At 41.4% G+C, this 13,051-nt stretch overlaps 1 protein-coding gene and 1 non-coding gene across 2 annotated transcripts in view; one reads left to right on the forward strand and one right to left on the reverse strand.

The window, feature by feature from the left end:
* LOC122657542 (glutaredoxin-C4-like) overlaps nucleotides 1–2,979 on the reverse strand; it is a 28,423-nt gene extending 25,444 nt beyond the window's left edge. Inside the window, exon 1 of the mRNA XM_043852277.1 lies at nucleotides 2,773–2,979. Coding sequence (XP_043708212.1) covers nucleotides 2,773–2,927 — 155 coding nt within the window. The 5' untranslated portion in view covers nucleotides 2,928–2,979. The remainder of the gene's footprint in view (nucleotides 1–2,772) is intronic.
* Nucleotides 2,980–3,429: 450 nt separating this feature from the next.
* On the forward strand, nucleotides 3,430–3,516 carry LOC122660620. Its single transcript, XR_006332731.1, has one exon. It is a non-coding gene; the product is annotated as a small nucleolar RNA snoR128 (small nucleolar RNA).
* The last annotated feature ends 9,535 nt before the right edge of the window (nucleotides 3,517–13,051 follow it).

Raw genomic sequence — 13,051 nt, forward strand, 5'->3', positions numbered from 1 at the left:
CTTATTAATGCCAGAAACCAAGACAAGACACTTATTTATGTCAATATCATTTAAGTAAATGTTTAACATATTATTCATAAATAAGCAAACACCCCCCTATTTGAATCCAATAAAAATAGTTCAAAAAATCAAATTCCAAAAGGATAAAAAATCAACCCCCCATTTCAAGAACAAAAACTGGATTTTCGGCAATAGGTGCAATTTTCAACTTTTAAATGCTGGGGTTTTTCTAAAATCTATAAACTCCATAAATCTTAATATGTTGAAACATTGCTAAAAACCAAAAGTGCTTAAAATATTCATATGTTTTGATGTCTAAAAAAATATTTTCATTCAAAAAGATTTTGACAGCATTCGTACACACCAAATAAGGATTTACTGAAATATAACTCCTTCAATATAAATCAGATTTAAGCAATCTTGGATTTGTTTGAAAGCTTAGGTTTTATGTAATTTATAGATTTAAGAAAAATCCCAACATTTAAAATTGAAAATTGCACCTACCACCGAAAATCCAGTTTTTGTTCTTGAACTGGGGGGTTGACTTTTTATCCTTTTGGAATTTGATTTTTTAACTACTTTTATTGGATTCAAATAGGGGGTATATACTTATTTATGAATAATATCTTAAGTAAATAAAATCAATTACTTAAATGATATTAGGCATAAATAAGTGCTTGTCCTAGTTCGGTTTCTAGCATAAGTGTTTGTCTTGCTCTCTAACATAAATAATTGTCTGCACACCAAGGTTTGCATAAATAAATGTCTATATATCAAGGTTTCCCACCGAGATGACCAAGACCACTGAGATCTCGGCCTAAACACTGTATTTCTCCATTTCGCCTTCAATCTCATCTCAGTTTTTGAAAAAACCAAGATATTACCGAGATCTCGGCGAATTCTTGAACTATGAAAATGAGAGCCACAACGTTGATCTTGAATTTGATGGGAATCTTCACGCTTTTCTTTCTTGGAAGATTGGATATTGTTCCTCTGTTTAAGCAGAGCAGCCATGAATGAAATAGCAAAGGAAATTCCAAACCAAATATTAAAAAACCGAAGCAGATGCTCATGACAGTTCATTGTAGCCTGTGATATTAGACTCATAAGCCCTATAGCAGCCAGAAAAGCTAACCCCACCAGTGTTCTTCTCCCCAAATCCAAATCCTCGAATGCATGACCTCTTCGGTTCTAATTCCTAAGAATCTGAACTGATAAAAGATCTCTTTTGGAGCAAAGGAGATCATTTTTATGAAAACATCCCGTGTAGATGTGGTTAACTCAAAAAATTTCTTCCGACCGTTATATAATTCAAAAGACGGCCATACTGATTCCGGTTCAATTTGTGGTGGCAATGAACCAGTGGGTGAATCAACATTGATTTGCAACTCCATGGAAGCCATAAGGAAGGAAAGGAATCAGTTTGTCACACTATACAGATTTGTTTCGAAGAAAAGGATCACATAAGCATTTGAAAAGGGTTCGGAAGTTTTAACCACTAAACAGATTTCCTTTTCCCGGACGTTTTGGTTTTTGCCAACGGTGAAGCAAAATCAAAATGTGAAATAGAACCATGGCCGTGACATGGACGAAGCGCAAAATTGACGCACGCCTTCATAGAAGCAGCACCTGAAATGGGTCTCCATATATTCAATGAATTTGCTGCATTTTTTGGACAAACCTTCACTTCGAGCATCGAGCAATGACACCGCCCAAAAGAGACTCCACTTTTGACAGCAGATGAAGACGAAGATAGAGAAGGCCGACCAACGAGGAAATCTGAGAAAGATGTGTAATCTGAAACGTCGAGGATGAGGAAGTCTGCTTACTATCCGTGTTTCCCATCAACGATGACACGAATGAAGTCGCAGCGGAGAGGAGCAGTTAACCTCGAAAATTGGGAGAGGTAGCTCGACCTGAAGAATGGAAACGCAGAATGGGAAATATCCCATTCCAGAATGGGCTGCATTCTTGATCATGTTCCAGGATTTTGAGAATGAAAATGTATACCAACTGATGCTTTTTAGAGTAGAGAATGCATACAAAACACTGTAGTAAAGCCAGGACACCCAGGAATGTTCAAGGATCAACAAACCCTTCACTCAGAAACCAAACTCCCACCCAGATTAGAGTTAATAAACATTAAAATATCAAACAAAACCTAGCAATAATCTGCTGGATCAACAAGCCCTCTCCATTAGTATAAAGCTAACAATTGCCCTCAACTAAGGGGAACAAAAACAACCATTTGAAGACCACACAAGCTTTCCGTCTCTTTTAGGGTTCTTCAATAATTAGATCCAAGTCCAATTGGATTCCTAAAATTCAAAACCAATGAAAAGATACTACCACAAAAACCCAGATTACTTATAGACTTTAATGCCCTACCCACCCGGAAAACCAAAAAAAAAAGAAAAGAACAAAACAAAATTCAAAATGATTATTCAACATAAACAGCTAACATCTGGAGAAATACAAACAAAAACAAATACACACACCCATAGAGAGAGAGATCCGATTGGAGTGCTTAAACCCAGATTCTTACAGAAGTAAACACCAAAAACTAATCATTATCATATATATTAGCATAAACACATACAAATACAGAAACAGTGAGGAAGAGATCCAATTAGAGTGCTTAAAGAATTAAACCGAAAAATCAATATTTCAAGGTGGACATTCAATATGTCTAGAAGAACTACGTACAAAAAACAGATAAAAAGGAAGCAATAGATAGATATAAAGAAAGAGAGGGAGAGAGAGAGAGATTACGGGCAGTAAGACTTGGAGAAAACGACAATGTTATGGGAAGAAATGGTTTTCTTCACAAAGGTTGACACAGGCGTAGAAGCAGAGACAGATGATGTACAGATAGAAGCCACCAAAATCGATAACAAGGCAACACCACTACTAATTCTCCCCGCCATTGTAGAAGAGCTTCTCCACTTTCTCCCTCCCAAAACCCCAATTCTGTCTCATCCTCCCTGACTCCCTGTATTAAAATCCGCTCCACGCCTTCACCCACCTGACCATCGGGCAAATCCTTCGAACCTGGTCCAACCAGTTCAATTCGGCCCGCTCATATTGTCATGGGAAGTAATTTTGAAAATTAAGTAAGGGCAATTTCGTCAAACTTTTGTTTATATATTGGAAATGCTGCATTAGCTCTCCGCATTTTGGCAGTAGGGTTTTGTCAATTTTCAATTCTTTCGTTAATTTTCTCATCTTTTTATAGTTTCTGGATTTGCATCTGATTTAAGCACGATGAGGATCCATTAGATCATCAAATCCTTGTGACGGCTGATTTTCCTTGCCGAGGTTAAAACATGGTTCTGACTTCTGAGTCTCTCTGCAATTTCTCTTCATCTTCTGCAGCAGAAGTTTTCTTCTATGGTTTTTTTCCAAAAAATTTCAATTTTTGCTATTGTGTTGCGATGATGAGTGTTAGAAGAATTGATCGAAAGCATTCATTTGGATGCTGATGTGATGCTCAATCCTGAGCGGTTACCTGAGCAACACGATATTTTTTTTATTTTTTTTATTTTTGTATTTTTGTTGTTCTGGTTTATCTACAGGCAGGTTTTAGATTTCATCTTTTAATTTCATTTAAATATCAGTGGCTTAATCTGAGACTCTGAGTGATATGGTAAGAAGAATGTATCCAGTGAAGCGTCCTTCGTTCTTGAGTTTCAGGGGCCGATGGTGGGATGAATTTTACTTGTCCGATGTATAGGTTACAAACATTCTTGTATATGATAGGATCGAAGTTTCCCGAATTCGTAAAGCTAATTTCGTAGGTCCGTTAGATGAGAATAATTAAATCTGTGCCATTGAAATAAAAGCACATTGTTTGTATGAGATACAATTGATGTACGGTCTACACTGACACATCTTGGTAATCTTACATCAATGTATTGTAGGAAAAATACAAAGGAATTTTTTTCCCTACACACATAGGATAGGTTTTATGATTTTTTTTTTTTTTTTTTTTTTATTTGATAGATAAAAATGAAATGTATTAGGTATCAGAATTATGTATAAAATTAGCCTTTAAGGAGTTGTTGAACTTATCTTCAATGGCTTTGAGAGCTAGATTTCAAAGAAGGTCAGATATATATGTCATCAGGGTACAAAATAAACTTACCTAGTGAGAAATTAGCGGTTAAGTCTACTAAATATAAATAACTAGGGACAACGTTCCAGGGGATTGTGGTGTTGTCAGATGGATGAAGATAATTGTACAGTTCTATATTACTACAGCAGACTTCTTGAAGTGTGATATTTGATGTTCTGGCTGCCTTCCATCCCATCCCTCCAAGAGCCCTATGAGTTCAGCCTCCACCTTGTCTAAAATAGAATAAGATCATACAGAAGTTAGAATTGGTCATCTATCAAAATAGAAACAGCCCAATCGGTTAGGTTTAGCTTCGGGTCAAAAATGTCTGCACATGTTAAAACAAGCCATTGTATATTAAGGTAAGGAGCAAATTGAGAAAAATATAATTAGATAGAAAAATTAAATCAAAAGGATTATGGGATAAGGTAGATAGAAAAGTTAAATCAAAAGGATTATGGGATAAGGGGGATGGGGGTTAAATATTCAAATTTCGGAGCCACTTAGTTACAGACTGTAGTATGAAAGTAGGGTCAGCTTTCAGCCATGAACTATATTGTTTCTTACATGTCAAATAAAATAAAAAATTGAAAAGAACCAAACAGGAGATTATTTATCCAATACTCGGAATTGATATAGGGAGACACACAGATGAGCTAGAGAGGGGCTAGATAGAAGCTTTGTTCTTAATTCGAGAGGGCAAGATGCCCAAATATGCTTAGTCCAATCACATGAAAGAAAAAGATGTCATATGGACTCATCACAAGAACCGCAGAAAACACATGCAAGATCGATCACCGCCCATTTCAAGAGCTCAGCTGATAGGTATTCCCGCATTTAAAACACACTAAAAGAATATTTTAAACCTCGGATGTATCTTCATTTTTTAGAAAAAGCGCCACCATCTTGTAGGGATGGGGTTAGGACGTGAACTAGAAATGAATTTTGTAGCTACTTGGGCGGAAAGCCTCCCAAAACTATAGAGGGTGGATATCCATTGATCATCATTATCTGAAATGGGTGTCTTTAAAATTTCATCAATAAATAAAGAAGGAAATAATTGAGAGAGTAAATTTGTATTCCAATTAAAGGAAGAAGTAAGATTCCCTACCAATTGGATGGAATGTGTAGGTGTCAAAGAACATGGTAATGAGCATCCAAAAATTAATGGAATCCAAGGGTCATGCCAGCAGTTGGTATTAATACCAGTACCAATTTTCCTCCAGACCATAGATTTGAGGGCTGGTAGCATAGAGCATATGATGTTCCAGGTCGATATACTTTTTCTTTTTAAGGTTTTTAGGTCAAAGATGGAAGAATGGGGAAAATACCTAGCTTTAAGCACCTTTGCCCATGTAGAGCAATCTTCATTTAGTAGTCGCCATCCCAACTTAAGGATCAATGCCTGGTTGTGGATCAACGCTTTTCTAAGGCCAAGTCCTCCATTAGTAGTTGGAGAACAAAACTTATCCCAACTAATCAGGTGAAGTTTCCTTTTAGATTCAGTTTTGTTGCCGTGTTTTCCTGTTCGGGCTGACCTGGATGATCTGTAAGGCAAAAGATAGATGCTCGGATTGTCCGGGGTTTAATCCGATGTAGCTCCGAAGATTAAGTCAGGGCTTAGGCAACTGTTAATATGAGTGAGTAACGGTAAAAGTAGTAAAAAGATAGATTTACCTCTGCGGACACTATGCCTTATATAGTCTGAGTTTGTCTGGGTAGACAGTCGCTGACATAGCCAACTTTAGACAAGGTCGGTCATGTCGAGCTGTCATAAGAAGGGACTAGGAGATACAACGCAACTAGCTTATTAATGAGGGGTGGCCCACACAACAGTGTACTGTCAGTAAAGCTGCAAGGATATGTTGACACCTATATAGGTATATTTTCTTATATATCAGATGCCCCCCACTCCCCAGACTTATTAAAAATAAGGGTAGGGGAGTATGAAGAGTAAGAAAAAATACATGGCAGAAGAAAAATATGAGTTTGTTTATGACAAAAAGGGAAGTTTACTCCATATTCGTATGGTCGAAATATGTCGAGCACAAGTTCGGTCCTAACGCTATGAGATGGGCCGAGCGTTTTCATGCCCGGCAGGTAATGCTCGTCTTTGAAGGCCATGAGATGGGTTGAGCATTTTCATGCCCGGCAGGCAATGCTCGGCTCCGAAGGCCATGAGATGGGCCAAGCGTTTTCATGCCCGGCAGCCAATGCTCGGCTCCGAAGGCCATGACTAAAAACATCCGACATATTTGGGTAAGTAATGTTTTGAGTAATGATAATGGAGTTTCGCCGAAAAAAACGTGCTGAGCACTTGTATGTTTGGTGGGTAATGTTCGTTTATCAAAGTTTCTCAGAAAAAAAATAATGAATGCCTATTTATTTGGCTCTAATAATGATGTTGACACATCGCTCCAAAGAGTTTTTATCAAGAATTTGAATTTCAAATTTAATGAAGTGACAGTTGAAGCGGTAAGGGGTTTTAATGGCGAGTGCATGGGGAAGAGTGATCATTTTATTGAGGGCTTCAAAGTCTATAAAAGATGAGAGGGATGGGTTGCAGGGTCTCATTCATTATCCATAGCTATCAGGAGAACGCTCAGAGAGGAAGTGGTGTGGGGCGACCGATTGCTTGGAGAGTGAAACCATCAGGAGAGGATTTGTAATCAGTAAGTGTCCTGTCCAATCTAACTTCGTTGTTGTTTTATTTTTTGTTGAATCCTTGGTTTCCTATTCTGAGAATATGTCTGGTAAGCAAACCGTGGAAGTGAGGGCAACATCCTCGGAACAATCCTCGGAGAATATGACTAGTGAGTCTCTCACGCGGTCCGTGAATGAGGAGGCAGATGTACAATCCGAGGAAACAAATATGGGGCTGGATTACTATGAAGGTTTGGCTGATACGGCTGCGAGGGCGGACATACCGCCCCAGGTCGATGCCATGAAAGAAAGGTCAACCCTAAAGGCATTCGATCTAGAGCGGATTAAGGTAGTTTGTAGCATCCCGGACACATACCAGCTTAGGTTACCCTTAGACGGAGAGCGGGCATGTTTTAGGATAGAAGGTGAAGCGTGTTTCTACGAGAATCATTTCACAAGTAGTTTTTGATTGCCCGTATATGAGCTATATCCAAAGATATTCGCACACTATGGAGTAGTGCCCACTTAGTTGGCACCTAACTCGTACAAGAGTGTGGGGGCGTTTGTAGCATGTGTAAAACATTTGAAGGGGAGTCTGACGTTGGAGTTATTCAACAACTTTTTCCTTCTTGCCCCCATCCCTCAAGGGGAGGGGTGGTTTTATTTTCGTGCAAGGAAAGCTATTAAAGTAGTGGACAAGCATGCGTCCAAGTTTCTAGATTGGAAAAATAAGTTCTTTGTAAGGTCTAGCACAGGTTTTCCCTTCAATACAAAATGGTCAGAGACCATGCCAAAAATTGCCAACAAGTTACTGGATATGAGTATCGAGGACTCAGAGATATATGGGAAGTTGACAAGGCACGAGAATTCTCAAGTGCGCTACAGCCGCCTGGAGATCGTTTCTTGTTTATTATGGTTTAAGCTCTGGTGAGCCATTTTTATAATGTTCTGTAAGTAATGAGAATATTTTCTTTTGAGGGTGGTAGTAATCCCTAATGTAATGTTGTTGCAGTGGTTATCAACTCGGAGGAGTTCAATCGAAAGAATGTCGAGAAGAAGGAGGAGGCTAAGAGGAGAAAAGAAGCGGAAAGGGTGGAGAAAAGAAAGAGAAAAAGAGGAGAAGGCGAAACGAGCAAGGGAAAAAGAAAAGGAAAAGAGGGGCAGAAGAGCCCGTTATCAATTGTCCCAACAATCGAGGAGGCAGCTGGTAAGACTCAAATGTTTCTAAAGGGTGATGAAACTCCAAGGGATTCGACTGTCAGTGTCTGGGGACACACGCCCCGCCAGAACAGGGGAGACATCTCCTATATGCCCCCATGGAACTTAAGGGTCAACGACAGTTGTCTAGTTGGCCCGAATGCTCCCAAGGAATACTTATATGGGGGGAGGTCGCCAGTGGATCAAAGAAAAATCGAGGAGATGTCAAATAGGCATCTAGCTGCGTCAACATACGTTGCGCTTGCCAGGGTAAGTAGTGTAGGAAAAAAATGAATAAAAAGTATTGATGATTACGTAAGGAAGTGTCTAATACTTGTCTTTTATCGTTGCAGGCGTTTTTGCATGCGACCGAGGCCGTAGTGCTAATGGAGAAGGGGACGCAGTTGTTGAGCGAATCACACAGCAACTTGGAAGCGTTGAAGAAAGAGAATGGGACTTTGAAGGAAAAAATAAAACTGCTGGAGAAGGAAGTGGAGGGGCAGAGGAAAAGAGCTGATAAGGCCTATGAGGAGAAGTGGGCAGTAGAGAAAGAAAGAGATCAGTTAAAAGGTGCACTAGAGGGTGCCAAGAAGAAAATTATCGAGGAATTTAAGGCCTTGAAGGAGTTTAAGGATATGATGATTGAGGAGGGGATACCGAGCTTTATGTCTGGAACCCGTGGTGTAAGAGATTGGGTGATAAAGAGATATCCCAAGGAAGCAGCCAAAATTGACTGGAAAAAGTGCCCGCACAAGTTTGAGGTGATCGTGTCTTCCAACGAAGAGGAAGAAGAAGACGAAGATGAAGGAGAAGAAGGTGAGGTGCAGCAGGGTGTCGAGGAGGGTGATGGGGAGATACCGTGGCAACTACCTCTCACCCTGGGCCAAGAGTGATGATGATCACCGTGCTTGACACCCTCTTTCCCCCTCGTTAGTCCCTCCTTTTTTTTTTTTGAAGCTTTTTGTGTGGGAATTTGGTTAAGTGTAATATAAGATCCTTTGTGTGTGACTAACTTATATTCTTAAAAAAAATGCCTTATGGTTTTGAAGAGATGCGCATGGGTGTACAATTTGTGATTTGGGATCTTGTGGCCCTTAGTACTTAGTGTTTGCAACAAGATTTAAGATCGAAGATTATAGCCCTTGATAAATAATGCCCGATTTAGATATCATAGTAAGATTCATGATCGAGGATTATGATCCTCGACAGATAATGCTCGGTTTAGATACCGTAGTAAGATTCATGATCAAGGATTAGGATCCTCGATAGATAATGCTCGGTTTAGATACCGTAGCATGATTACACATCTGTTTTAAAGAGAAGAGTCATGTGCCGAATAAAACAGATTATAATTCAAGGAAGGGAAGAGAGCTCTTGTTACTAAGTTGAACATACAACATAGTTCGAAAAGGAGGTCAAGGTTCGAGCGAAGATCTTCACTGTTAATGTTCTCATTGAAGTACTGAACACGGAAGGAGGGCATACCAATTTCCACCGGGATAACGGTTTCAGAACCATAGGCCAGTAAAAAGGGGGTTTCACCGGTGGTGGTGCGCACAATAGTGTGATAAGCCCAGAGGATGCTTAATAGTTCATTGGCCCAGAGTCCCTTAGCATCATCCAACTTTTTCTTGAGCCCATCCAATAGGATACGGTTAGTGACCTCAGTTTGTCCATTTGTTTGAGGGTACCCTACTGAAGTATGGCGATGCTGAATGCCATAGGAGTTGCAGAAGGCATCAAATTTGGGATTGGCGAATTGTTTGCCATCATTCGTGATTAAGATCATTGGGATGCCAAACTGATAGATGATAAAATTGTGAAAGAAAGCTTCCATCTGCTTTTCAGCGATTGTGGCTAAAGGTTCAACTTCAACCCACTTCGTGAAGTAGTCAATTGCCACTACCACAAACTTGCGTTGCCGAGAGGCCATCGAAAAAGGACCAAGGATGTCCATCCCCCACATTGCAAAGGGTAAGGGGATGGACAAAGAGGAGAGAGGCGTTGCTGGCTGATGAGTGACAGGAGTGAATAATTGGCACTTGGGACAACGACGAACGAAGTCGAGAGCCGATTGTAGCAGTTGTGGCTAGTAGTATCCATGACACAAGACCTTCTGGGCGAGGCCTCTGCTGCCTAGATGCTGGCCACAAATACCTTCATGTATTTCTTGGAGAACATAATCAGCTTCTATCGGGCGGAGACAGCGTAGGCATGGAAGGGTTCTACCCTTCCGGTAGAGAACATCGTTGATGATGGTGAAACGTGCAGAGCGAACACAGAGCTTCCTTGCATCCTGCTTAGATATCGGAATCGTGTCATTAGTTAGGTAGGCTACAATTGGATCCATCCAACATGGCTCATCCTGTATTGGGAGAATGGTGGGACTGAACCAGATGCTAGGGTAGGCCAAAGTTTCAAGGTATACCATTCGGCCAAGTTCGGTGAAGTTGGAGGCGGTGACTTTAGACAACAAATCAGCACTAGCATTTTTCGACCGAGGAATCTGGCAAAGGGTAAACACTTTAAAATCAGCTGCCCTAGATTGCACCTCCCGGAGATAGGCAGCCATAAGCGGATCCTTTGCCGCTCAGTCTCCATTGACCTGATGGACTATAAGTTGGGAATCGCTGCGTACAGAGAGATGAGTGGCTAGGACTGCTTTGGCCAAACGCATACCGCCCAGTAGGGCTTCATCCTCAGCTTCATTATTGGATGCCGAGAACAAAAACCGTAGTGCATATTCAATTTGGAAATTATGAGGACTGGTAAGGATTAGTCCTGCTCCACTGCCATCTGGGCTAGATGAGCCATCCACAAACAGAGTCCAGGCCGCATGAGGAATATCCGATGAGTCCGATTCTGATGGGATTGTAGATTCAACCACGAAATCGGTGAGGGCCTGTGCTTTGATAGCTGTTCTTGGTTGATATTGAATATCAAATTCATCGAGCTCAATAACCCAATTGACAAGGCGGCCTGAGAGAGGAGGGTTTTGGAGGATACGCTTGAGGGGCAAAGAGGTTTGTACCTTAATTGAATATGACTGAAAATATGGTTGCAACTTTCTGGCGGCCATGATGAGCGCGAAAGCCGCCTTCTTGATTTGCATGTATCAAGTTTCGACGTCGAGGAGGATGCGACTGACATAGTAGATTGGCTTCTAGACTTTGTGCTCCTCTCGAATTAAAACTGCGCTGACAGCTACTGCTGAGACGGCTAAGTATAACTGCAACTTGTCACCAGGCTCAGGTCTTGCCAATATTGGTGGCGAAGATAAGTATGCTTTGAGTTGAAGGAATGCTTCCTCACACTCCTGGATCCAAAGGAATTGCTTAGAATGTTTGAGAGTACGAAAGAAGAGTTGACATTTATTTGCCGAGCGGGACGTGAATCATCCCAGAATGGTGACTTGCCCTATCAACTCCTGAACCTCCTTGACCGTTCGAGGGGAGACCATGTTCTGGATGGCATCGATTTTAGCCGGGTTAGCTTCGATGCCTCGGGTGGAAACCATGAAGCCAAGGAATTTATCGGAGGTGACTCCGAAAGCACACTTCGCCGGGTTGAGTGTCATGTTGTATCGACGGAGGATTTGAAATGCCTCTTCGAGATCTTTGACATGGTCATAGGCGTGTAGACTCTTGACGAGCATATCATCAACATAAACCTCCATGTTGCGCCCGATTAGATCCTTGAAGATCATGTTAACAAGTCATTGGTAAGTGGCACCGACGTTCTTCAACCCAAATGGCATCACTTTATAACAAAATTGATTGTCGCTGGTGCGAAAGGATGTCTTGGGGATGTCTGCCTTGTGCATCTTAATTTGATTGTAGCTGGAGTATGCATCCATGAAGCTGAGCATTTTGTGTCCGGCTGTGGAGTCTATTAACTGGTTGATACGTGGGAGGGGGTACATATCCTTGGGACAAGCTTTATTCAAATTTGTGTAGTTGATACAGATCCTCCATTTACCTCCGGCCTTCGGCACCATAACCACATTGGCTAGCCACTCGGGATAAGCCACTTCTTCAATGAAGCCAGAGGATAGGAGTTTCTGAACTTCCTCTTTGATGTGCTCTTGTCTCTCAAGGCCAAAGCTTCAGGCCTTTTGCCTGACAGGTTTTCGCGTTGGGTCTACGCTCATTTTATGCTTGATGATGTTACGAGCAATACTGGGCATGTCAGATGCGCACCAAATGAAAACGTCTGAATTTTCCCGAAGGAAAGTGATCATTTTCTGCCTCTCGGACCCTCCGAGATGCGATCCAATTTGAAGCTACCGGGAGGGATCATTTTCTACGAGGTCTATCTTGGACAATTCCTCCACTGGCTCTGCCCTATCGGCTCTGGTGTCGTCACGTAAATCTTTAATAGAGATGGGCAATGCCTCGCTGAGTTTGGACTTTCCTCGAAGGGAGGTTGCATAGCACTTTCTTGAGGTCATCTAGTCTCCGGCACATTCTCCGATGCCCCCCAGAGTGGGGAATTTCATCTTGAGGTGAGGCATGGAGATTATGACGTGAAGGACGTTTAAACCGATACGATCAAGGATGGTGTTGTAAGGAGAGGTGTTACACCCGCGCCTGAAATATACCCCTATATCCTGGGGCAACTTAGACCTTGCCCACAGGGTAATGCCTAGGTGGCAATGGTCAACATTAATGACCTTGAACTTAAAATATTATTATAACTACCCCCTTGAAGTCCTGGAAGTGTGGGTCAAAGCCCCGTAACTTTCCTTGAAGTTTGGGCCCTAACAGCAGCACTGGAGTCATGAACGGACTCACTCAAACTAAATCCGCTCGAGGATCTACCTGTGCTGTTACCTGCCCTTTTGAAAAAATTTCCTGTAGGACCCACACCCCCGTGTCCCAGACATCCTAATTAGACCCTTGGGCCTTGTGGACCACTACCCTTACCATTGATTGGTTAAGTGGGCCATGAAAGTGGGCCCACAAAGCCTAACTTAAAGGAATGATGGGTTTTATACCCTAAACCTAAACCAAACAGACCCTAGAGGACAATTAAGTCCTATAGACTTAGGGTACAACCCAAATAGACCCTAACTAACTAAATGGACCTAAGGGTCTA

The sequence above is a fragment of the Telopea speciosissima genome, chromosome 4, assembly GCF_018873765.1.
Source record: "Telopea speciosissima isolate NSW1024214 ecotype Mountain lineage chromosome 4, Tspe_v1, whole genome shotgun sequence".
Classification (NCBI taxonomy): Eukaryota; Viridiplantae; Streptophyta; class Magnoliopsida; order Proteales; family Proteaceae; genus Telopea; species Telopea speciosissima.